At 33.7% G+C, this 24,125-nt stretch overlaps 4 protein-coding genes and 1 non-coding gene across 11 annotated transcripts; 3 read left to right on the top strand and 2 right to left on the bottom strand.

The window, feature by feature from the left end:
* The first annotated feature begins 445 nt into the window (after nucleotides 1–445).
* LOC101250612 (heterogeneous nuclear ribonucleoprotein 1) lies at nucleotides 446–12,637 on the top strand. Of its 7 annotated transcripts, XR_002028240.3 has the most exons (6): nucleotides 448–819; nucleotides 1,284–1,509; nucleotides 1,812–2,994; nucleotides 4,827–4,866; nucleotides 12,057–12,102; nucleotides 12,197–12,637. XR_002028240.3 is itself a non-coding variant. In XM_004243493.5 (5 exons), exons 2-4 carry the CDS (start codon nucleotides 1,288–1,290, stop codon nucleotides 12,068–12,070), a joined length of 1,419 nt encoding a protein of 472 aa, XP_004243541.1. In that variant the 5' UTR covers nucleotides 446–819; nucleotides 1,284–1,287; the 3' UTR covers nucleotides 12,071–12,102; nucleotides 12,197–12,637. The 7 variants fall into 7 exon arrangements, 6 of the variants coding, with proteins under 6 accessions (XP_004243541.1, XP_010323871.1, XP_069143114.1 ...); XM_004243493.5 differs by lacking the exon at nucleotides 4,827–4,866 and having other exon boundaries at nucleotides 446–819; XM_019214896.3 differs by having other exon boundaries at nucleotides 12,057–12,637.
* A 597-nt stretch (nucleotides 12,638–13,234) lies between these two features.
* Nucleotides 13,235–16,522, bottom strand: LOC101250320 (uncharacterized). Its single transcript, XM_004243492.5, has one exon. It carries the CDS (start codon nucleotides 14,878–14,880, stop codon nucleotides 13,663–13,665), a length of 1,218 nt encoding a protein of 405 aa, XP_004243540.1. The 5' UTR covers nucleotides 14,881–16,522; the 3' UTR covers nucleotides 13,235–13,662.
* Nucleotides 16,523–17,629: 1,107 nt separating this feature from the next.
* On the top strand, nucleotides 17,630–17,710 carry TRNAL-CAG (transfer RNA leucine (anticodon CAG)). The gene has a single exon. It is a non-coding gene; the product is annotated as a tRNA-Leu (tRNA).
* Nucleotides 17,711–18,324: 614 nt separating this feature from the next.
* LOC101250033 (cytochrome b561 and DOMON domain-containing protein At2g04850) lies at nucleotides 18,325–21,095 on the bottom strand. The gene has a single exon (XM_004243491.5). It carries the CDS (start codon nucleotides 19,626–19,628, stop codon nucleotides 18,417–18,419), a length of 1,212 nt encoding a protein of 403 aa, XP_004243539.1. The 5' UTR covers nucleotides 19,629–21,095; the 3' UTR covers nucleotides 18,325–18,416.
* A 2,203-nt stretch (nucleotides 21,096–23,298) lies between these two features.
* LOC101260840 (cytochrome b561 and DOMON domain-containing protein At5g48750) lies at nucleotides 23,299–23,868 on the top strand. The gene has a single exon (XM_004243819.2). The coding sequence runs from the start codon at nucleotides 23,299–23,301 to the stop codon at nucleotides 23,866–23,868; it is 570 nt and encodes a 189-aa protein (XP_004243867.2).
* Nucleotides 23,869–24,125: the final 257 nt, after the last annotated feature.

A 24,125-nucleotide genomic window follows, 5' to 3' on the forward strand; every position in this document is an offset into this window, starting at 1 on the left:
TTAAATACTAATAACTAATTTAATCAATTATCCGAATATCTTTTATATTTTATTGACCTTATATTATTTATCTCTTCATAGTCAATCAACACTAAAAGATAATTAAGAAGTAAACATGATCATATAGTTTTTTTCTATTCGATACTCGATATTCACATTAAAGCCCGACAAAATTCGAATTCAAGCGTGAAACTTATATTTTTCCTTTTCAAATTTCAACTATTAGACAAATGAAGTGCAATGAGATGAAGTCCATCAACACCATTCATCATGGCACAACATGTGTGATTCTTTGAATTTCAAATAAGTTGTCTAAAATCAATGGCTGATGTTTCTCACAGACAGGACCATAGTATAGACATGCATGTACAAACATTAACATATGAAAATGTGTTGAGGATTTTTTTTCCAGTAAGTATATATAGAATGAAATGGAAGACAAACAATCCCTTCCAAATTTATCAGATCAAAAAATTTCTTTGTTTTTTCCTTTCTTCTTCACTACCACATATTCTCTCTTCTTACCAAAAAAAAAAAAAAGATAAAAAAGAATTAATATAAAATCAAAAAGATTAAATTTTTATATAAAATTAAAGGCTTAGAAACAATCTTTTCTTAGCTGAACAAATTTTGTATTCAAAATTGTTACATATTTGATTGGAAAGATTGGAAAGAGAAGAGAAAAGAGTGGGGACACCAAAGTTGGGGGGCAGAATATAGAGAAGGAAGAACAACGCCCTTCGTTCTACTATTGCCCCCTCTTTAGATCTTACTGTTTTCTCATCTGGGTATTCTTCAATCGGTTGATTCTTGATTTGGGTATTCATTTTTTTTTCTAATCAATTGTATTTGTTAGATGTTGTTTTGGGTTAATGAAAGCATTTTGATTGTTGGGTCGATGTTGGTTTTGCTTGTTTGTTGGGTTTTATATTTTGATTCTAAATTTTGATTGATCGTTTAAGGATCCGATGCATTTTGATTGAATCTGATAATGTTTGATTGGTTTTGGTACTTTATTCATTGTAAAGGTGTGTTCTTTAGTTTATTTTCAATCTGCATTCCATTTTATCTAGTGGGAATTGAAAGTGAATCTAGATGGGTGTGTTCTTGTTGGAAAGTTAGGTGGAGTTGTATGATTTACGTTTGATTGCATCAAGTTATGTTATTTTATGCTGTGCACATGAGAAATGGTAGTTTTTTTTTAGCTTTAAATTTGATATTATAGAATGATGATTGAGCACCTTGGAGACGAGGTTTTGAGGATTTTGATTTGTTGTTTGTAGGAAAATGCAATCTGATCTTGGGAAGTTATTCATTGGTGGAATTTCATGGGACACAAATGAAGAGCGTCTGAAGGAGTATTTTAGTACTTATGGGGAGGTTTTAGAGGCTGTAATTATGAAGGATAGGACTACTGGACGTGCCCGTGGTTTTGGTTTTATTGTCTTTGCTGATCCTGCTGTTGCTGATAGGGTAATCAAGGAGAAACACAACATTGATGGCAGGATGGTAAGCTGTTCTAGTTTGCAAATTGGTTCCTTTTGATTTGTTGAACAAGGAGCATATAAGGTTGTCGTTTGAACTTCTGATGAGATTATACTCTTGGATGACACCTAAAATCAATGGGAAATGTGGCACTGTAATGGAGAGTTAGCTTTATAAATCTATGTTTTTTTGGTACAAATGGTGTTCTACCCTGCACTAAACTGGCACATTGTTCCTATTCTTATGGCATATCACATCTGGAAGAGTGGTTATAATTAACTCTCAAATCTCTTCTTTTTACTCATCATGGTCTACTTATATTTCAGGTTGAAGCAAAGAAGGCTGTTCCTAGGGATGACCAGAGCACAATAAGTAGAAGCAGTCCTAGCATTCAGGGTTCTCCTGGTCCAGGACGTACAAGAAAAATATTTGTTGGAGGTTTAGCATCCACAGTAACTGAGACTGACTTTAAGGAGTACTTTGAGCAATTTGGAACAATCACAGATGTAGTAGTTATGTACGACCATAACACTCAGAGACCAAGAGGCTTTGGGTTCATAACTTATGATTCAGAGGATGCAGTGGATAAAGTATTGCTTAAGCCCTTCCATGAACTGAATGGTAAAATGGTCGAGGTCAAACGTGCAGTCCCCAAAGAGTTATCACCAGGTCCAAGACTTGGCGGGTTCAACCATCCATTAAGTAGGATCAATAACTTCCTTAATGGATACACACAAGGATACTCTCCGAATACAGTTGCAGGATATGGAGTCAGGATGGATGGTAGATTTAGCCCCATTGCTGGAGGTAGGAGTGGTTTTGCTCCATTTGGTTCTGGTTATGGAATGGGGCTTAACTTTGAACCAGGGTTAAGCCCAGGATATGGGGGAAGTGCAAACTTTAACAGCAACTTGAGCTATGGAAGGGGACTGAACCCTTATTATGTTAATAGTTCAAACAGAGTTGGTGGTCCTATTGGGTTTGATGGAGTAAATGGAGGAAGTAGTTCATTCTTCAGCTCAGCAACTCGGAATTTGTGGGGAAGTGGGGGTTTGGGTTATGGAACGAACTCCACAAGCTCTAGCACCTTTGCAGTAGCTGGAAATGGGAACACCGGGGCAGGAAACTTTAGCAACACTGGAGTTTGGGGTTCATCTTCAATTTCCCCTCAAGGTAGAGGAAATGTTTCTAACCAAAGTGGAAATCTTGGTTATGGGGGTGATGATAGTTTATATGGGTTGACTGGAGGCTATGGAAGAAATGTTACATCAAGTGGGGCTCCTACCTCATCATATCCTGCATCTAATGGTAGCTATGATGGTCCTTTAGCTGATTTTTACAGTGGTGGTTTGGGATATAGTGATTCCACTTGGCGCTCGGCAAATTCTGAGCGAGATGGATCTGGTTCAATTGGTTATGGACTCGGCAATGCACCCTCAGACATGCCACCTAAAAATTCTGCTAGTTATGTTGGCAGTTATGGTGTTGGTAAAAGACAGTCAAACAGCGGTAAGCTTCTCACTATCCCTTTAAAGCCAGAGGTTGCTTCACCTCGCTAAATTTTCTTTTAATTTTCTGATGAACTTGGATAATGTTGTTGATACCATGATTTGTCATCAGAAGCAGGTGATTAACACACTTCCTTCTTTTGTCTTACGACCTTTATACATCTAGGTTTTTTCTTTTTGAAATTAAGTGCAAGAATCTTTATAGGGATTCACTCTGTAGAGAAGCATCTCTCATACTTGCATGTATGATGTTATGTCTAACTACTTTAACTTGGCATCAAGTTCTTTTTCTAGAGCATGCTTGTGCTTCAGATTTTTGTTTACTCACTTCTAAAACTGCATTATGATTAAGAAGCCGTGTAGCTCGGACTCTTCAAAAACGGATGCATGTCGGAACGTCCAAAGGTAGTGCTCTTTTGGAGGATCTGACATGGGTGCAACAACATAGTTGGAGAGTCTGAGCAACATAGATTAGAAGCACAACATTGTGAGTCAATGTACATAATTCCATTTACTTAAAAAGAAGGAGAGTCTCATGTCATTTTAAAATTATGGTGGATTAAAACAAGAAGGATCTCTGGATATTAGTTGAACCATTGATAAAAGGAAGCTTGAAAGGAGCTACAAGTTGGCCATTTGTGATTTATTTTAGGTTTAGTGCAGTTGCTTATTTCTCTGTAATGTAACCTTTTAGATTGTATTACTAAAGCCGTTTGCTTAATCGATGAAAGTGACATAGTGATATAAAGCAAGTGATGCAACTTCAAAGGAGCATACTCTTTAAAACTTTAGGTGCAAAGCGATCTATGTGAGAGACAAATGTTTCTTTTACCATTTCCAAAAGAAGATAAGGAAAAAAGAAGCAAATGTTTCTCTCAGCCCAACTTTAAAAGTTGACAAGAAGAGAAAAGTACAACAATATATATGCCTCTTGCTACCTGAGTACTAGGATCCCTCTCTATGTACACTTCAGTGTTCTCTTGATTGTCTTCTTCTATTGTTTAGGCACACTTGTTTTCTTCTTCCCTCCTCCTCCTCCTCCTCCTCCTCCAATTTTATGATTTATAGGCTTATTGTAGGATTTAAAAAAACTGACTCTTGCAATCAAAGGTAAACCTTTTTATTTTTATATTCTCCAAGTTATAATTTATAAGCTTATTATTATTTATTAGGATAAGAAAAAATGACACTTGCAATGAAAGCTAATGCTAAATATTCAGCAAAACAATTCAATATGAAAGTGAATGTAAATCTTTTATCATTAATTAACTGAAAACTGAAATTCAATGCATTGATTGAAGATTGAACTTATCAATTATTTGACAGAAGTAATTTCATGCTGGTATGTAAATTTGAGTTGGCTTGTTGGAATTAACATTTGTCCATGTTGTATATTGGATGTTATGATTATTATAATTATAATTCGATGTTATAAACATAATATTGCTATGTAAGTTACCCCTTTGTTGCAATTTGTTGTCTTACTTTCCGTTTTAGACTGTTACAAAAAAAATGCGTCTTTCCTTTTTTGGCAACTCTTTAATTTTATCTTTCCACATGACATGTTTAAGACCACAAGATTAAAAGACATTTTGGTACATTCCACATATCTTTAATTTAAAACCACAAGATTCAAATGTCTTCTTTATCTTTTTAAACTCCGTGCCAAGTCGAAACCAAACAAATAAATTTAAAAGGAGGGAGTAATATTTTTTCCGTATATATTCACCTTTCTTTGAAAAGCATGTACGTTGTTTCTTATTCGTTACTCTCATTAAAAGTCCAAGAAATCTTGTTGATTTTTTTAATTTTTTTTTGCTTTCTTACTTTCAGCTGATTCTAGCTGTTTCTGATCTTGCTTCATCCAGATTTGGTAATGACTTGCTAATGTTATGTGTTAATTCTTCATAAATATTGGGTTTCCATGATTAACAATATTTTTTTCATAATTGAACTTTTTTCATTCTCTACGGGAATTTAGGCGTGATGATGTACTCTGTCGTTATTGTTAGACTTCTATGTTCTGTTGTGCATCAAAGACACTGACCTAAAAATACAAGTGAGTTGATTGAGAATCTTGAAGTCTCAGGTTCTAATTCCGCCGGAGGCAAAAAACTATAGGTGATTTCTTTCCATATGTTCAAGCTTTAGTGGAAAAAGTGACTCGGTACCTGTGCTGGTGGGAGGTAGCAGGTATCTAGTGGAACTAGTTGAGGTGCACGCAAGTTGAACTAGATACCAGGATTATACAAAAAGAAAAGTAATCGCTCATGGTTTCAGGTGGAGTAACTTTTCCGGTGAATTGTGTTCAAATCGACGCATTACCAATCAAAATGACCATTAAACAACTGGTTGGTACTTGTATGTAGGATCAAAGACCAAAAATCATCAAAATTTTATGGATAAAGCAGATGATAGGATATCATTTCGAAATCTTGAACTTAAGATAAAGTATGATCTTCCCGATCTTAAAGGATACAAGGCAAAATTAAGAGATGGAATTTGAGAACTTTCTTTTTCTGAATAGATCATTACTATACCATATCCTTTTCATGCCTCGTATCTTTTTATAATTTATTTTTGATACAACAACAATAACATACCTAGTGTAATTCCAAAAGTGGGTCTTGGGATGGTAGGATGTATGCAAACCTTACCTCTAGCGTTGCGGGATAGAGAGACTGTTTTTGATAGATTCTTAGCTCAAAATAAATGTAATTGATGCATGAAAGTAAGAAAGAGAAAGAGACATCAAAACAACCAATGTACAAAACAAGGGGAATAATATATATCAATACACATGGGAAAAGGAAACTACGTGATGCCTAAATTCATACTACTAGAAGTACGACAACACTCGACTACCTACTCCTCGGCCTCCATACTTCCTAGGTAGGCCATGTCCTAATTCAGCTGAAGTTGTTCGGTGTCCTGTCTAATCACACGCACCCCACCCCTGCACCCCCCAGTTTTTTCGGCCTACCTCCTGCTACAAACAACCACAACCTCTCACACCTCCTAATTTGCACATCCTCACACTTTCTCTTCATATGTCCAAACCATCTCAACCTTATCTTGTCCACTATGGCGGCTGCTCCCACCTTGTCCCGTATAACTTCGTTCTTAAACATATCTCTCCTAGTATACCCACACATCCATTTGAGCATCCTCATAATCTAAACATGAACATTCTTATTAGCAAGTACTCTTAATTCTGCCCCATACAATAGTGTGGGTCTAACCATCACTTTTGAGGAGTTACCTTTAAATCTTAGCGACACATACTTTTTGTACAATACTTTAGTATCTCCATTTCACCCAACATGCACCAATACAGTGTGTGACATCATCGTCATTGCCACGTCTCCTTCAATTATGGACCCAAGATACTTAAAGCTTTCTTTCTAAGGTATGTCTAGTGCATCGATATCGCTTCCGCTTCCACCTCCACTTCGTGTGTCATGGTGCTGGCCTTGCACTCTAGGTACTCTGTCTAGTTATGCTTAATCTGGAACCTTTAAACTTTAAGGCCTTTTTCCGAACTTCCTGCCTAGCGTTAACTCCATCATGCATTTCACCAATCAATATTATGTCATATGGAATAACATACACCATGACACCTCCCTTTGAAAATGTCGTGTCAATTCGTCCATCGCTAATACAAAAAGGAACGGCTAAGGGTTGATTCCTGATGCAACCCAATCATGACTAGAAAGTGGTCCAAGTCTTTTTCCACTATCCTAACCCAGGATGGGCTCCATTGTGCATGTCTTTAATAATCCTAATGTACACCATAGATATCCCTCTAAATAATTTACATTTGATACAATAGGCTTTTTCTATGTGGTGTCTCTCTTTCATACAATCCCTTTGATAGACTTGGACGACTTTGGGGTACTCTTTAGCTTTGGTACAATTTTGAATTTCCGTAGAGGACAATTATCCTTTTCTTATGAAGGCAAATATTTTATTGATGTCGGGATAAGAAACTCCTGCATACAAGTAGTATACCAAAAAGTAAAGAACCTATACCAAAATATGGTTCTATACAGAAGTTATCCCATCATCCATACAAGTAGAACCTCACGGGTGCATATAAAAGAACTAAAAACACAGGGCTATTCCTCAGGCATGTCATTCTCGACTGCTTCAAATCCTTTCCTATTCCTCACTTTCCAAATCACCCACATAGGGGCTAGAGGGATAACATCTTCTGCCCTTGGTCTTCTGTTCTTTTTCCTGAAATCCTAACTGCACACTGCTCTCTTTACTGTGTCTGGCATCACCCCATAGTACTCTGAACCTATTCAAGACCATCCATGCGTTGTTACTTGACAAGGCAAGAGGAGGTGATTCATAATTTCTCCTGATTGTCTGCACATAAAACAGCATCAAACCTGTGTAATCCTCCTCTTCCTCAGGTTATCATCAGGATGGCTCCCTAGCTGGTAACCACTTAGAAAACACACTGTTTAGGCTCCTGTGGTATTCATATCGAAAAATGCAGAAAAGCCACCTCCTCCCTCACTAACAGTTTCTGGTAATAAGCTTTATCTGAGAACGTCCCTTCTCTCCGTGTGCCCCACCTCCAAAGTGTGCAATACTTTCTGCTTGCAAAGTAGTTCCAATAGACTTTAAATTCCCCCATTTTTCAATCCTGTAAGTTCCTAATATATCTCAGATGCCATAGAACTACCTGTATCTTTTACCTTGTGTAAGGTTTAGCATTTATACATCATGGTGGAATGAATGAATTTGGGGATCTTGTCTTGAAGTTATTTTTTGAAGTTCTGCTGCCTCAGATTCTTTGCAGTTCTTGCCATTATGGTTCTTGGACATGGATTAATTTATCTTTTGGAAATGTGATTTTTTTTCTGAATGTACGTGGAAGTACTATAGGTCATGATATTTTCCATGTCAAAATAATAAAAGAATACTTTAAGAATATTAATCAAAGATTACTTCCTTAATATCACAGTAAGCGAAAATGGCTACCATATAGAGGGAGTAGTGTGCTTATGCATTTAAAGTTTAAGCCCATGGATTCTATCTCAAAGCTGTTACTGTCTTTAAGTAGCTTGGGTTGATTGCTCCTTTTATTCCGTTGGAAAAATCTTTGAGGTACTGCATTGTTCTTTTTAAGCAAGTTATGACCTTTATATGGGTGAAGGTTGTGGGAGGTGCTTTTCTAAAGTCTTCTCTGAGTCCCACTGGGCCAAAGCCAGTAGTACTTTTATGTGTTGGTTGATTGAGCTCGATCACCGATCAATCACTCACCTTTTCAAGTTATGGCCTGCACAGAATTTTAGAATTGGTTCTTATTTATAATAACTTTGTTTTGCTTTTCCTTTTATTGAAAATTTGTTGCTCAATTTCAAATGCCCATGTACTTAATCTAGGGGTTCTAGGGGTGGGCATAAAAATCGAAAAACTGGACCAAACCGAATCAGTTCGGTTCGGATTTGGTAAATTTTATTAAGACTTTGGTATTTCAGTTTGGTCCTTGGTATTACAGTCACAGTACTTCGGCTTTTTCGAAGTTTAATAATATCCATTCAAATTTCATACTTCAATTAAAACTATATCCAATGTGCATTCAGAATTTTTTCCCAGTTGGCCCAAAATCCCGTTCTTGCACAATGTAAATTTCAACCCCAAGTCCCAAGGCCTTAACCCATTCCCAAATCTGAATGCTACTGCTCATTTTATGTTGTTGCCGTGTGCTGTTCATTTTATGAGGCTTGAGCACTTGTTGAGACTGTCCAGTGCTACTACAGACTGTTTATTGCTGCTCATTTGTGTTGATTGTTTCATTGTTTCTGGCTGCTGCAAAGTGCTAGTCTACTATTATCATTAATGCATGAGCCTTTCTTTGGTCTTTGGGCAGTGGCTGCTGGCCTGCTGCTCGTTGCTTTCTTGGCAGTGGGTACTGGACAGTGGCTGTGCTGTAACTTCAAAGAATCATTGCTGAAATTTTCAATGTTGAAAACAATTGCTATTAAATTTTTTTTATCATACTTTAGTTGTTCCATTAAAAAAATACAGAAGAACCTAATTAAAAAGATCGAACTAAACTGAATCGAACTTTAATGAAAAAGAACCAAACCGGATTAGTTTGATACAATATTCTTCTGTACACTACTGGCAAACCAAAAATCGAAGAAAATGAATGCCCACCCTTAACATATTCTATGTCAAAGACCACTACTATTGATTTAACTTGTGATCCGTTCCATCTGTATTGCCTTTCTAATTATTATCTTTTGATGTCAATATAGTGTGCATAGTTTTTATTTCCTTCCCTATAAAAAATATTTTATAATGTTTTTGTTATATAATCTTCTGAGCCTACAAGTTGCACATATTGGCATCTTTTAATGTATATATTAGGTTTTGAGTTCTTTCAAGTGTAAGTACTTGCTAAATGTTAGTCTGAAAATAAATTATTTGCTGTGTTAGAAGATTACTGATTGTTGTTATTGGATATATGCCTACCACACATCCTACTTTATACTACCTTGCTGTAAAATTACCTTTATAACTGTGAGATGATAGGCAACAAAAAAATAGTTGATCAGGTGTTTCACTTTAGATTTTGGATAGCAATCCTCAATTGATCGAATCACGTTCTCAAGAATTATGCCTTCAGAGCTCCTTTCACACTGGTAGGTAGTTAGCATTTGCTGCACAGATTGATATCTCTTCTCAGCAAGTTCCATTTCAAACAGCCTTCATGGGCTACCACCAAGAATAACAAGCAAAGCCACCTTAGTTGGGGTTTAGTTTCTCGATCATCTCTGCACTCAATTCTATTCGTACTTTGAGAGATAGTGGGGAACTTATCACATGACTTGACTGAGAATCATTTTTTGATGATTGTTGAAGGCATTTTATTGAGCATCTAGCAACAAGAAAGTGCAGTAAAAGTTTTTATAGGAAGACACTTTAACAACAACAACAACGGTAGGATGTACGCAGATTGACCCCTACCTATGTGGGGTAGAGAGGTTGTTTCACATAGACCCTCAGCTCAAGAAAAAAGTTTTACAAAACAGGTTTGAGGAAAAAAAAGCCTGAGATGAAAATGTCCAAGAAAAGAAAAACACTTGAATAAGAGAATTCCATCTTTTTGCTCATACCATAGTACCATACCAGTGAATCTGGTTGCAGCATTTTATTGAGCATTTAGCAACAAAGTGCTGTAGAAGTCTTTATAGGAAGACACTTTAACAACAACAAGGGTAGGATGTACGCAGACTTACCTCTACCTTTGTGGGGTAGAGAGGTTGTTTCACATAGACCCTCGGCTCAAGAAAAAAGTTTTACAAAACAGGTTTGAGGAAAAAAAGCCTGAGATGAAAATATCTAAGAAAAGAAAAACACTTGAATAAGAGAATTCCATCCTTTTCCTCATACCGTACCAGTGAATCTGGTTGCACATGGAGAATCTACACTTCATCCATCTTCTTCGGCAGCACAGCAATGCTGTCTACTTACCGTTCTAACCTCAAACAAATTCCATGCCATTGGCAATAAATCAGGGAATTGCTCTTTAAGAGGACATCCTGCCAAAAGAATATTCTTTTTCCTTTCCTACTTTGAAACAAGACTTTTCAGAGAATTCATCCTCGTAGATTTCTTATAAATCTCCATTTTCCAACCTCATTGGAGCCATTACCTGTCGATTAAGCACCAAGACTCTGGAGCTTAGCTTGCTTGAATTACTTCCGACAAATCTCTTCTTCTCATGTATCTCCAAAATGATTGAATTGCATGTTTTTGTTGTGAAACCTCAAAATTTTGACCCCAAGTCCTTGTGTGATATAATTCAGTCTGATTAACAAGATCTGTTCTCCTTGTTGCCTTCCCAAAGGAAGTTTCTCTTAATCTGTCTTGCCCCTTTCCCCACTGTTGCTGGGATGGGAACTAGGACATCATACATGTGGGCAGGGACTCTAGAGCACCATTAGTAAGTGTTTGCCAACTAAGGATAGGTATTGCCTTTTCCTGTTTGAAAGATTTTCTCCACTTCCTCAATGACTTTCTATACCTTTGTTAGTTAATGCGTTGCACGCAAAGGCATTACTGGAGAAGAAGTGGGGAGACACCATAAGCTGAAGCCCAATATGTCTGTCATCTGCTGCAGCCCCAATCTGTATTGACCGGTCAAGGTTGGTACAGTTTCTAATATGACCTTAAGGGCCGAATCAAACAAAAACCGATAGAGTGCTCCTATTCCTGTTTGAAAAATTTTCTCTACTTCCTCAATGACTTTTCATACCTCTGTTAATTTATACGTTGCACCCAAAGGCATTCTCGGAGAAATATTGGGGATACACCATAAGCTGAAGCCCGATATGTCTGCCATCTGCTGGTTGGTAGTCTCTTATTCTTATATATGACCTTTTGAGCCGAATGGAACAAAAATCGATAGAGTGCATGGCCTGTGGCTACTCTATCCCATCATGTTCCTGGAAAAAGGCCATTAATGTTTGTGTATACTTTTCTAATGCCGTGGGACAGAGCTATTTAAAATTGGAATGGAGTATGGCTGATTAGTTGTCCTAGGCTGGGTACGTATACTATTTTCTGTGGCTACACTACTGCTCTTTATTTGTTGCTCACTCATCTGACTAGAAAAACTAATACATGTGTCATGTTTTCTTTTCTCGAACTATACTGCATGTTCTGGAGAAAGAGAATAAGGATACTTCCCATGAACAAGAATGCTTCACGCAACATGGCTGCGAGTTCATTGAACATTCTGTATTTGCTAACCATCACCATTCCTTAAAGATCTAGGGAAGTGTTAATACACATCAGTTTAGAAGGAGCAAAATAAATTCAAAGATTTGACTTGAATATTGTTTTCTATGTTGATAGCTACTGGAGCAAATAGAAGTTCTTTTTTCTTATCATTGTTTGTTTTTCTGACCTAAAAGGTTTTCGTAATTCTTCTTGTTGTTTGCATATTTGTTTCTCCCTCTCTTTTCTTTCCTTTCGTTGTTGCATATGATGTCCAATCATGGCTCATCTTAATCTACTGATTTTGTATTGATGCAGGGATTGGTGGCTAGGAGCATATTGGCAAGCAAGGGTGTTACATTAGGTGAAACTTTGGTGTAGAATTTGAATCATGAATTTTGCGTACTTCTATAGCTATATGAAGTTGAGGTGTTAAAGAATTGGATATCCTTTTGTAGGGCTAACTGGAGTTGCTTGTTTTGAAGGTCTAGAGATAGAAGTTTACAAGATTTTGTGCTTAAGGGTTTTTTGTTTTGGGTTTATGTCTTTAGGAGTTCCCCCTTTTTGTTTTCCTTGAGTGAGGTGTAAAATCAGATTGCGGCATATAGTCAGAAATGTATCGTGCATCTCTGGTGAGGCAACGATACATACAAAAACAACATAGACAGAAAGTTTTGCGTAAAATCTTTAGAGTTAAATGTTTTTTGCTGTAACGTTGCAGATTCTCGTCTGGTAATGTGTTTGTTCTGTAGTTTCCCTTAAATGGGATTTTCCTTTTTTTTCATTTGGATGTAAGGGAGGTTGTTGATTTAGTGTGATACATTTTAGGGATACCCATCTAGGGTCTCCTAATGAATAATTTACTGCATATTGATGCTATTCACTTCACTTGTTCTAAATTCTTAGTCATTGATATAGTAACTTTTTATCTGGATGACTTCTAAACTTTACATTACATATCAATCAATAACTAAACCTGCTTCCAGCTGGTATTTATGTCTAAAGTATAGATTTTTTAGCAAATTCAGTATTCACAGGGTTTCTCACAGTAGTTGTTAACCTTATACTGCTCTCCTTATTGATGCCCAAACCTCTCTATCGCAACATTTCACTATGATAATCAAGTTTTTTTGGAAATAGGTTTTGATGTTATGTAACTCCATGACATTTTCTGTTTTATGAGAGTTAATTTGACTAATCAATGAAAGTTTAATTGCATTAGATTAACCCGATATTTTAAAATTTAAACATTCAAACTCTTTAAGAAAAGCAGTGTTTGGTACAAATTTGATCGGTATCAATTTTATGAAAAGACACATTTTAAAATGTTGATAGGATTATATAGCTTGAATCTCGAAAAAAGAAAAGTGACATAAATTGAAACACTCTTAAAACATTTGGTTACCGAAGCCAAAAAAGTATCTAAAACAAATGATGTCTGTCTATAATATAGTACTACTACTTTAAAAGTTCTTGAATTTCATTTGATATTTTCATTCGTTTTTCTACCTTTGAAACATAGTTTTATCATTTATGTCTGACTATTATTATCTCATTCTAACATTATTCTTGTGAAAAGTTTTAAGGTAGGTCATATAAAGTTGGACAGTGGATAGACCCCACATTGAGAAACTACAATACTACCAAACTAATAATAGCAATAGAAGGTCTGAACACAATTTTTTGCCATAAATGTCAAATTTATAAGTAGAATATAGTCAACCAAAGTACTACACCATGACTAAATCATTTGTTATTCAATAACAGCATTAGTTAATAACATTTCTAATACAGCAACACGAAAAGTTCATAGAAAACATCTTTCCTGATTAGCCTAATTAAACTGAAAACATTCCATTCTATGCCAAACTACAAGCAAGTTCAGGTAGATAAAACATACAAGTGATTTCTTTTGTGAACCTTTTCAGTAGAAGGCACTACTACCATAAAACACTCTTGGGCTTTGGCCATTTGGGCGCGTCTGTGGTCTCTCACTTGAACTAGAGTTCTCTGTTTTGTCATTTCCATTTTCAATGTCCAGAGGAAGTTTCATCTTTTCTAGAGCTTCAGTGAATTGCTGCATACTTTTCTTATATATATCAACTATATCTTGCTGCACAACCTGCTTCTCTGGTACAATGCTCACGTTGACAACTGGCAGCGTAAACGTGCTAATAGGCTTAACAGATGAGGTGCTATCAACCTCTTTAGCACTGTCTTTAGTATCATCCAAAGGCAGTGCAGATTCCTCCTCCGTAGCGGTTGATGTCTGTTTGGGGTTTGAGTTTGATGGAGAACTTTTGGCTGAAGCACTCAGGGTGAGAGTCTCTACCTTCTTGATTTCAGTGGCATCTTGACCTTCAACAGCCACACTTTCTGGTGTAATCTGAACATTTTCAGAAGAGATGTGTCCACCATTTTCTTTGGAGTCTATATGCTCAGAGCTTTGACCATCCAATTCAGTGCAGGGAATTGCATAGTACTCGGTAACCATTCGTTCATTTTCGTTCACAATTTGGGGATCCGGGAATTCAATCTTAACCAGTTCACAAGGAATACTCTCAGCTATTTCATCAGCATTTGCTGCAGCCAAAGAATGGCCTGGTGTGGGAATTTCCAAGACTTCCGGGGTTGCACCAGTATATGTTAGTGTCAATTGCACAAAACCGGACGGAGAATGGAAAAGATCACTCGATGACAAGGTGAATTCTTGTTCTAGCTTCCCATTCTCAGCAAGAACATCACAAAGTGGTACTAAAGTTAATCCCAACAACTGATCCTGCAAATAATTCTTCACCCTACTCATCATCCATATCTCACATCTCACTGATGTTTCAATAGTCTTGACATTAAGTCGAAGACTCTGATCGAAAACCGGGTTCTGCCCCCCACCATTAATAGTATCAGTCGAAACAGCTTCTTCAGGATTACTAGTTAAGGAAACCTTAGCATACACATCTTGTTTATGATATATACATATGTTATGTATATCCCTTGCTTGATGCACATGAACATCAAGAACCCCAATAAACCCCTCTACATTCCTAACCACACCACCCTTCCCTTGACAATCAGATTTTGTTTTGTCATCAACAACAAGAGATTCTGATTCTTCCATACTGACTACTTGATGACAGTCCATTATTAAATAAACCCACAAAATCAAAGTTGGCTACTCAAAAGTTACAAAAACTGACTATTCCCTAAAACCCTCAAATGACAAAAAAAAAAGAGTAGTTCAAGAAATCCAAACAACAATAGCACAAACCATTAAATTTTTTTGGGGGAAATGAAATACTTACCTACTAGAGAGCCATAGCTGAACTTTGTCACAGCTTCCAACACATCAAGATTCACTGCTTAAGTCAAAAAAGATTGAATTTTTAACAACAATTGTAGCACAACTAGCAGACCAAATCAAGAATTAAATATTTGGGTGGCTGTCTCAAAACTCTCTAGAGCCCCCAACATGAAAGACTAAAGACAGCAAACCCAAGAACCCCAAAAATGTAAAATTCTACAATAAACAACCAATCAAGCAGCACAAAGTCCAATAAAAGCAACCATCACCCTTTTATAATGGACACCATATTCAAGAACTGAAAGCAAAAATTCAAGAAAAAGAAAAAGGGACCAATAATACACAAATATCTAGAAGATTGCAGAAAAAGTGAGGATACAGAGAGAAAAGAAGAACTAGTAGTAGAAATATAGAAGGGGTATCAGTATACTCCAAAAAAATCCTTTCTTTTTCTTGCTTTTTGGGTTTTTTGTGCAAAAGTCAAATTTTGAGTCTAATAATTTAGGTGGGGAGTAATAGCTAATTAAAACTCTGAACTGAAACTGTAGAGAATTCAGTTCTTGAAAGGAAAATCATAGGATTCATCAATTATACACTATGTATAAGGTACCATTTTTTTAAAAAAGTTTGAAAAGTACTTAATATCGAAATTATTATTACAATATCAAGCTATATGAATGATCTTTTATTTCATTACTATTTAATAATATATTTTAAAAATATATATATATATACATGTAAACATTATAAATGTTGCATCACTATAATTAATAATGTGTCCACGTATATTCATTATTAAATAATTCATATAAATAAAAAGTCATTTTCAAAATTTGATATCATGACAACACTTTCGTTCAAAGTTTAAATATATATCAAAACATTTTTTCTATATACATACTGCATAGTGCATACACAATAATGTTGTGATTATTAGAATATAGATTTTAATAATGAACCTCTTCTTTTTGTGGAAATAATAAAGGATTAAAGGACATTCAATTATTGAAATCTTCTTTGAACTGTAACCTTAATTTGACTTGACTTTTGACAATCTGACTGCTACTTTCAATGTGTTTGAAAAAAAAAAGTTGAGTCATTTGATTTCAATATGAGTTATAGAGTCTGTTTGGCTTAGCTTAAAAGCTGGTCAAACTGACTTAAAAGCTGGTTTTTGACTTATAACGGTAATACTCAAAACAGCTTATTTTAAGCTAAAAAAAATTTATTTTAAGTCAAAAGTTAAAAGCTGGGGTAGGAGTACTTTTTTTTTAGCTTATAAGCTGTTTTAAGTTGACCACATTTTTATCTTTTTGTGCTTACTATTTTTGTACAATCTCCAAATTACCCATATAACACTTACATTTCTTTCTTCCATTTTTTCCTTTTCACGTTTGACATAACAACTTCAGCACTTTTATCCAAACGCATAACTGCTTATTTTAAAAATAAGTTTCAGCACTTTTAAAAGTACTTTTTTAAAGCTGCTTTTATTAAGCCCATCCAAACGGGCCCATAATGGGTTAGCTACTTAAAAAATGTTAAAAGTAAGAATATTTTTTTTATTTAAGTGTTTAATTTATTGTATTCTAACATACATTTCATAAATTTTAAAAATAAGTTATTTGCTTTTAAAAAATATTTTTTATAAATATGAAGAGTGATGTATAAAAAGAATTTAAATAATATTTTTATCATTTGATAATTGTATCATGTGAATTGTAATTACTATACCATCTAAGATGAGGAATAACTTGTTCAATACTAATTATTTTTATTGTGAATTATGTTATTCTGAACTTATCAACCAATAAATATGTAAGTGTGACTACAACGTAATCCTTATACTATTTTGGTGTTATTTCTTTAAGCCAAACAACCCTATAAGACTTCTCTATTGTGGTTATCTGTGAAGTTATATTTAGAGGTGAAGTAGAACCAATTTAAATGAATACTCAATAATTAATAAACTCTTTAGGATAATATTTTCTAAAAATTATCGATTTTGATAAGATAGTATATTTTCAGAAAGACTCTTATATAAATACATGGTCCTATTAATATTATATATTAATAATTTTTTAAATTAATAAAATATTTAAAACAATTTAGTGAAATATGATTTCAATGTTTTTCATTTTTGTTCTAATTTAAATCTAGTTGTAACTTATATCTAACTTTCTTAATGGATTTAAAATTGTGAAGAGTTTTAAATGCAACAAGTGTTTCCTTATGTGAAATTGATTCAACAGTATTGTATCATCTTCAACTTCTTTGTCAAATTGCAACCTATCCAAAATTTCTTGTAAACATGTATCATTTTCACCCCTGTAATCTAACAAGCAATTGATATCGATTTTATTGCGATAATCGAAATTATTAATGATGACTTTTTCAAATTCATAAATATTGTTTTCGAGGGTTGATTTAAATTTTGTAAGACTTAATTAATCTTTATTAAATCTTAAAATTACTCTTTAAATTAGTAAATATTAATTTATCTACTAAATAATACTTATATAAAATAAAAATATTTCATAGTTCCAATATGATATTTAAGAGTAACATAATATAAAAAATCAGTAAAAATGTCAAGATGGCCGAGTTGGTCTAAGGCGCCAGTTTCAGGTACTGGTCCGAAAGGGCATGGGTTCGAATCCCATTCTTGACACATATTTTTTTTCCTTTTTTCCGCTTTGTGAGTCTTTTTTAGGCTTGGGCCAAACCAATGGGCCCATGAAAGATTAGTTTGATTAGCCAATTCTCTTAGTGTGTCTTTTTAGTTTGGGGCCCATGGAAATAAAAAAGTAAGAACAAAATCTGATATTGACTACCTAAAAACTCACTCTCTGAGCTGGTACACTATATACACCAAGTTTCAAACTTTTATACTCACCAATATGTGATTTCGATTCGATAATGAACACTAAATGAAAGAGATATAGCGGCTTTCTTACCCGCCTAACAAAACAAGAATTGTACGCAGAAGAATAAGGAAATTTGATTTTAAAAAATAAGAGAAAATTCCTCTATTTATAGCCAACTCAGAGTAGTCTGAAAATGTGCTAACTATGTCTTATCAAAGAGGTCACAACCTTTGGAAATTTTTTGAAAAAGTCACAATCATAAAGATCATAATCATTCGAAAAAGTCATAACCCTTCATTTTCTATTGATACCTTCAAAACCCAACTACATTAAATCACAAAAAAATAAAATCATAAATACATGAGTTTCAATATGAATTTATAGTATGCAACAAAAATCTTGTTTAGGGGACAAGAAATAAACTTGCAAAATCTTAGTTCAAATTATATTTTGAACAATCAAATTACAAATAACGACATACATGATGATACATGTGATACAATAATTTAATCAACCATGACTTGATCCACTAAATTTGGCAGAACTCCCAATTAATCCCTCTCTCCTCATCTTATCTTCCTTTGCTTTTCTACAAAACACAACCCAAGAATTCACTTCTAATGCCACAGCAACCCCAATCAATGTAGACAAACACAAACAATAACCCAATTTAACATAAGACCTTCCTTCTCCCATCACTTCAAATCCTTGAAAAACATTCACAACTCCTAATACCACACAACCATAACCAACAAAATGATGATATGATTTCCAATACTTCCTAAACTTGTTTGTTGTCTTAGGCCTAAAAAACAATGCCAATGTTTGTAACATGCCCAAAACAAACGTCGCGATCCCTAAATTTCGATGTAATCCATACACTCTCCCTCCTGAAAGTTGCCCTAATCGAATCCCTATTGCAAATCCAATAGTACCTAATGAAATCCCTGATAATTGTACCCCTGCATGTACATAAAACCATGTTGCCCCTAGGGACTCAACATGCCTCAAGTAACGAGCCGTGACCGCGCCTAGAGGTAGAATAACACCCCATGATATTGAATTGATAACACCATGTACATCTTTTAGTGTTAAGAAATTGTTGTGACATGTTGATTGTGAACCTGAAAGGACATCAATTGTGGCTATTGAAGAAAGATCATTTATGTTAGTTGGATGAATCGTTGGTGAATAGCCTTGTACATAAATGCCACGGTTCCAAACAAAATGTACATTTTTGGTCTTATTGGACACAAGTTTTAATGTGGCATATATTTGAATTGTAGCACCATTATGTATAGTAGCCATTTTGCCACCATATAAAGTTGATGAAGAGGCTACTAAATGAATGTCTAAAGGTTTCGATAAAAGTGGACTTTTTTGGAGCTTGACTGATGGATCAATTATGTATGGTAGAAGAACAAGCTGGCCTGAATTTGGATCAGGAAAGGCGATTAACGCGCGAGTTCCTGTCATTTCAGGGGAGTTAGGGTTAATACCAAATCCAACCCAACCAGAAGGAGATATAAATGAACCAAAAAAGACTATATCAAGTGTGACATTATGTGGATGGAATGTCCAAGCAATTGAGGCATCTTGTGAAGGGAGTGGCATACATTTTTCAAATGTTTTAGTAGATGTTGAGGTTGTGCATGAATGAGAGGAAAAGACTATTGTGAAGGGGAAAAAAGAGAGGAAAATGAGAAAGAAGGGAAGAAACATGATGGTGAAGAATTTTGGGAGTAGTGTGTGATGAAAAATTATGATGGATAAAAGGAATTAAAGGAGGGTTTTTTTTTATGAAAAATTATGATAGAATTGGAGTTTGTTTATCATGCTTGTTGTACACTAGTCTTGAATGAATCATTGAGGGAATTACCTTTTACTAATTTGAGCTTAGCTTTGAAGCAATGCAACTTGAATATAGGTATAGTTAATTATTATAGCTAAGGAAAGTACAATATATAAGTTAAACCTTTCATTTTCCGTTAATGATAGAGTCAGAATTTTTAATTAAAATATGAAGTAGTGAACACACGAAATAGCTAGGAAATTCAATGTATAATACTATATAAAAATACTTTTTTGCTGAACAATTGACACTTCTTGAACAAAGATAACTCTGTTACAGAAAAAAAAAATATTTTTGATACATACAAGTAATTACTTAGAATATGTGGTTTTGTACATGTGATGACATTATTGTTGCTATATAAAATAAGAAATTTAAGTTAGAAATGACCATCTTGACACTCCTTTTTTTTGATAGATTAATAGTGACAAATTGCACATATGAAATAACTTAGCTTTAAAGTGAAGGGACAAGTGACCCACACATACTATGATATGTTATGATGATAAATGCTAAGGTAGATACTTTTGTTATAGTATGTCTTTTATTTGAATCAAGAAAGCAATAGTACTCATATTGGTGCGTTTGGTACCAACCAAACACACAATGTAAGTATGTAAACTAAAAATTGGACGAAAATTCAATTAAAAAAGGTCACATTTTATGAGTTACCTAAGTGCATGAGATAATAAAACCAACTAACCAAGTATATATATATATATATATATATGATGACTCACAAACTTATTTTTTTAGAATAAAGGGGAAAGTCTTGTTGTTGAGTTTTCAGTAATGAACATAAATTATTTCAGAGTAAACTTACAAAGTTTAAGGAAATCTTCCATATATAGCGAGATTAGTGCATTTCTTTTCTTCTTTTTTTTACAAAATAAAATAACGACATATTTTTCTTTCGAAACGAAGCTATTTTCAGGACGAAGCATATAACTATATCGACACTCTTTCAAAATGTAGCATATACATTGTATGAGCATACATAGAGTATCAATGTATATACATGTTTATACATCGATACATGTATACAATTGATAGCATACATATGATACAAGAATTATGCCAACAATTTTTAGATATATGTATTCTGCTAAAAAAATATAAAAATAACTGTATTTTATAATTATTTAAAAGTATAACTATAAATATAATTATGGAGTATCATAAATTAACATTACATAGTCTGTTCAAAATTTTAACTCGGACTACAACTTAAAAATGGGCCCAAATTCGGGTATTTGTTCATGAAGTGATCATATGATGATAATGGGTCGCATAGAAGTCCATATCACTTTGGGCCACATAGGAAAGTAATGCTGGCCCATAGTTTAATTTTGAATTATGCAGTGATAATCATCAGAAAATTATGAAAATTCTTCAGTTTAGGAGTTAATTACATAGATACATTCTAGCTTGCAATATTATGAATCTTACTAGATTTTGGTGCATGTCGAGATGCATGTATCTCAGGATACATAAGGTCAAAATTAGGTGTAGTTTATTTATGAAATTAGCTCAAGCACTTGGATATATATGCTTAAGAACTGTGTTTGCTAGAGACAGAGCCAAAAAGTAGGGGTGGCTCTAATAAATCGGTCGTCTAAAGTCAAATTCAAAAGGAGACTTTAAAATTTGAATATATATTTTTTATGAAGTTTATTATAGTCAATTATTTAATCTTTCTTGAGACATAGTTTTCATAATTTGTCAAACTTCTATTACTTCTTTGCTCTTTTGTAAAAAAAAAATATTTTCTACAAATAATACTCAACAAAAAAAGATATGTATAGCGTATTTTTTTTTTAAAGTGAGGCCCCTCAAATTTCGAGGCCTAAGGCAATTACTTTTTCTGCAAAGCAGTAGAACCGCCCCTGCGACAAAAATAAAGTTAATAGGTTCAGTATTTTAGTTCTTTTAAGTTACTGAATTAAGAATTCATACCTATTCAATATGTTTCACAAAAACAAATACCGTGTATGAATCAAAACTACTAAATTCTATCGAAATCGCTTCGTGCTCCCTAACCTCAGTTCAGTTCATGTTTATTCTTAGGGCCTCTTCAAATAGCTAATAATTTTCATGTGTTTAATATGGGAAATGTTCAGCTTAGACATGGTTTTTTGATACTATCACTTCCAATGAGGTGAAAATTGCAGGTTTTACCATATATTTATTTATTATAAAATAATAATACTTCAGGAGAAAATTGTTGATTTGATCAATTAATCAGATGAGAAAATAGATATATTTTTTAATTTAAAGCAGATTCTTGGAAGTAACAATTTTATTCAAATTCTTTTAAATTTAAAAATATTTACATTATTTATCATAGAATCACATGCAATGCATGTGTGAGAATTAATTCATGCCCAGAGTATACAAATAATGTCCATTAATAACGATATTTTAAATTAGTAAATTCTAGTCATTTTATAGAAAAGTATTCAAGCTCTAAATTTAATAAAATAAACCAAAACAAATACTGATCTTTAAAAAATAAAAATCAAACACCTTCCTAGTTACTTCCATTAAAACTCTTCTTTGGGTTAACATAGTAAAGATAATTTTTTATTTCTATTTAATTTTTATATTTTTATTACGGTCTGATTAAATAAAGATTCATGTCAAAAAATTTAATATGAATGATAAAATCCTTTCTAAGTAACACAATTTCTTCCTAAGGACTTAAATTCAAGATGTATCCTTATATCACATGATTATAATTATAAAAATGTTTCTTGAGCATGACGATGTCATTCTCAAAACTCAAAATTCTTTTTTATAAGTCAAGCATTTTAAAAATTCTTTTTTTAATTCAAGTGTCGGTGAGATTAGATCTGAATATCACTCAAGTATAAAATTAAAATATATTATCATCTCGTCTAAAAATTTAAGCTATTAAAAAGAGTAAAATATCTTTTATTAGTTAATACTCCCTCCGTCCGGAATTGTTTATCATGTTGCGCTTATCGAAAGTCAATTTGACTATTTTTTTAAGATAAATTACATCACATTAATTCAATATTTTAAACAAAAAAATTAGATATTCTAAAATTAAATGAAAAATATTATAAATTATAAATTTTTACATATTAATATGATTAAAAAATACATATTAAAATGTCAGTCAAAATTTTTTATAGTTTAACTAAGTTAAATAAAAACCATAACAAATAATTCTAGACAGAAAAAGTTATATTCTCGACAACTCTCGATAATCATGCTCAAATTCAAACTCTTTAATTAAGGATGAAATAATACTTTATCATCGTATTTCCACTCGCTATATGCGAAGAGAAACACGTAAAGGAAGCGGTCAATTAACTCCATCGTTTTTGCCATCAATTTCCCTCCCCCTTTCTCTTTCAAAAATCTATATAATCTAATCCACTTCACACCAAATTTACAACAAACAGTTCAATTTTCTTGATTCAATCATCCCAAATCTCAAAAAGAAGAAAAACAATTCTTGAATTTGAGTTTTTTCTCTGAACAAAAAAAAACCCAAAAAACAGAGCACAAAAAATGGATAAACTTTTAACAACTTTGCTATTCACATCAATCTTGTTTTACACAACTTATGCTCAGAATCTCGATTGCTCATCATTTTCATTCAGCAATAACCAGATTTTCGCAACTTGCATGCCTCTACCTGTACTAAACTCTGTTCTTCACTGGACTTACTATCCAAAGAACCATACAGTTGATATTGCATACAGACATGGGGGTGTAACAGATTCAGATTGGGTAGCTTGGGGTTTAAATATCGATGGAAAAATGATGGTTGGTACACAATGTTTAGTTGCATATAGAGATTCCAGTGGAGAAATTCATGCTTACACTTCCCCTGTTTCTAGTTATGCTACTCTGTTAACAGAGGGAGCTTTGAGTTTCAATGTTCCGAGAATTGAAGCTGAATATTCCAACAATGAGTTCATTATTTTTGCGACTTTACAACTTCCTGCTGGAAGGACTAGTTTTAATCAAGTTTGGCAAAATGGTGCTGTTGTTGCTGGTAACATTTTAGCAGCTCATGCTCAGTCTGGTGATAATCTCAAGTCTTTTGGAAGTGTTGATTTTGCAAATGGATTATAATTTTTTTTATTTTTATAAAGCTTTAGTTAATAATTTCGAATAAAATACAGAGCATATGTTTGCTTTTTATCAAAAAAATTATGTTTTTTTATGTTCACTCCACAATAAGGGGCCTATAACGGGTTTATAAGGCTATTAAAGTACTCAAAATATTTTGTGTCTTCGTTTCTTATTTAATAAAAGATGTATTTTTCTCTAGTTTTAAAATAATTGATTTTGTTGTAATGTTTCATATCCTTTTTCGAAAAGGAAAATTG

Source organism: Solanum lycopersicum, chromosome 7, assembly GCF_036512215.1.
Source record: "Solanum lycopersicum chromosome 7, SLM_r2.1".
NCBI lineage: Eukaryota > Viridiplantae > Streptophyta > Magnoliopsida > Solanales > Solanaceae > Solanum > Solanum lycopersicum.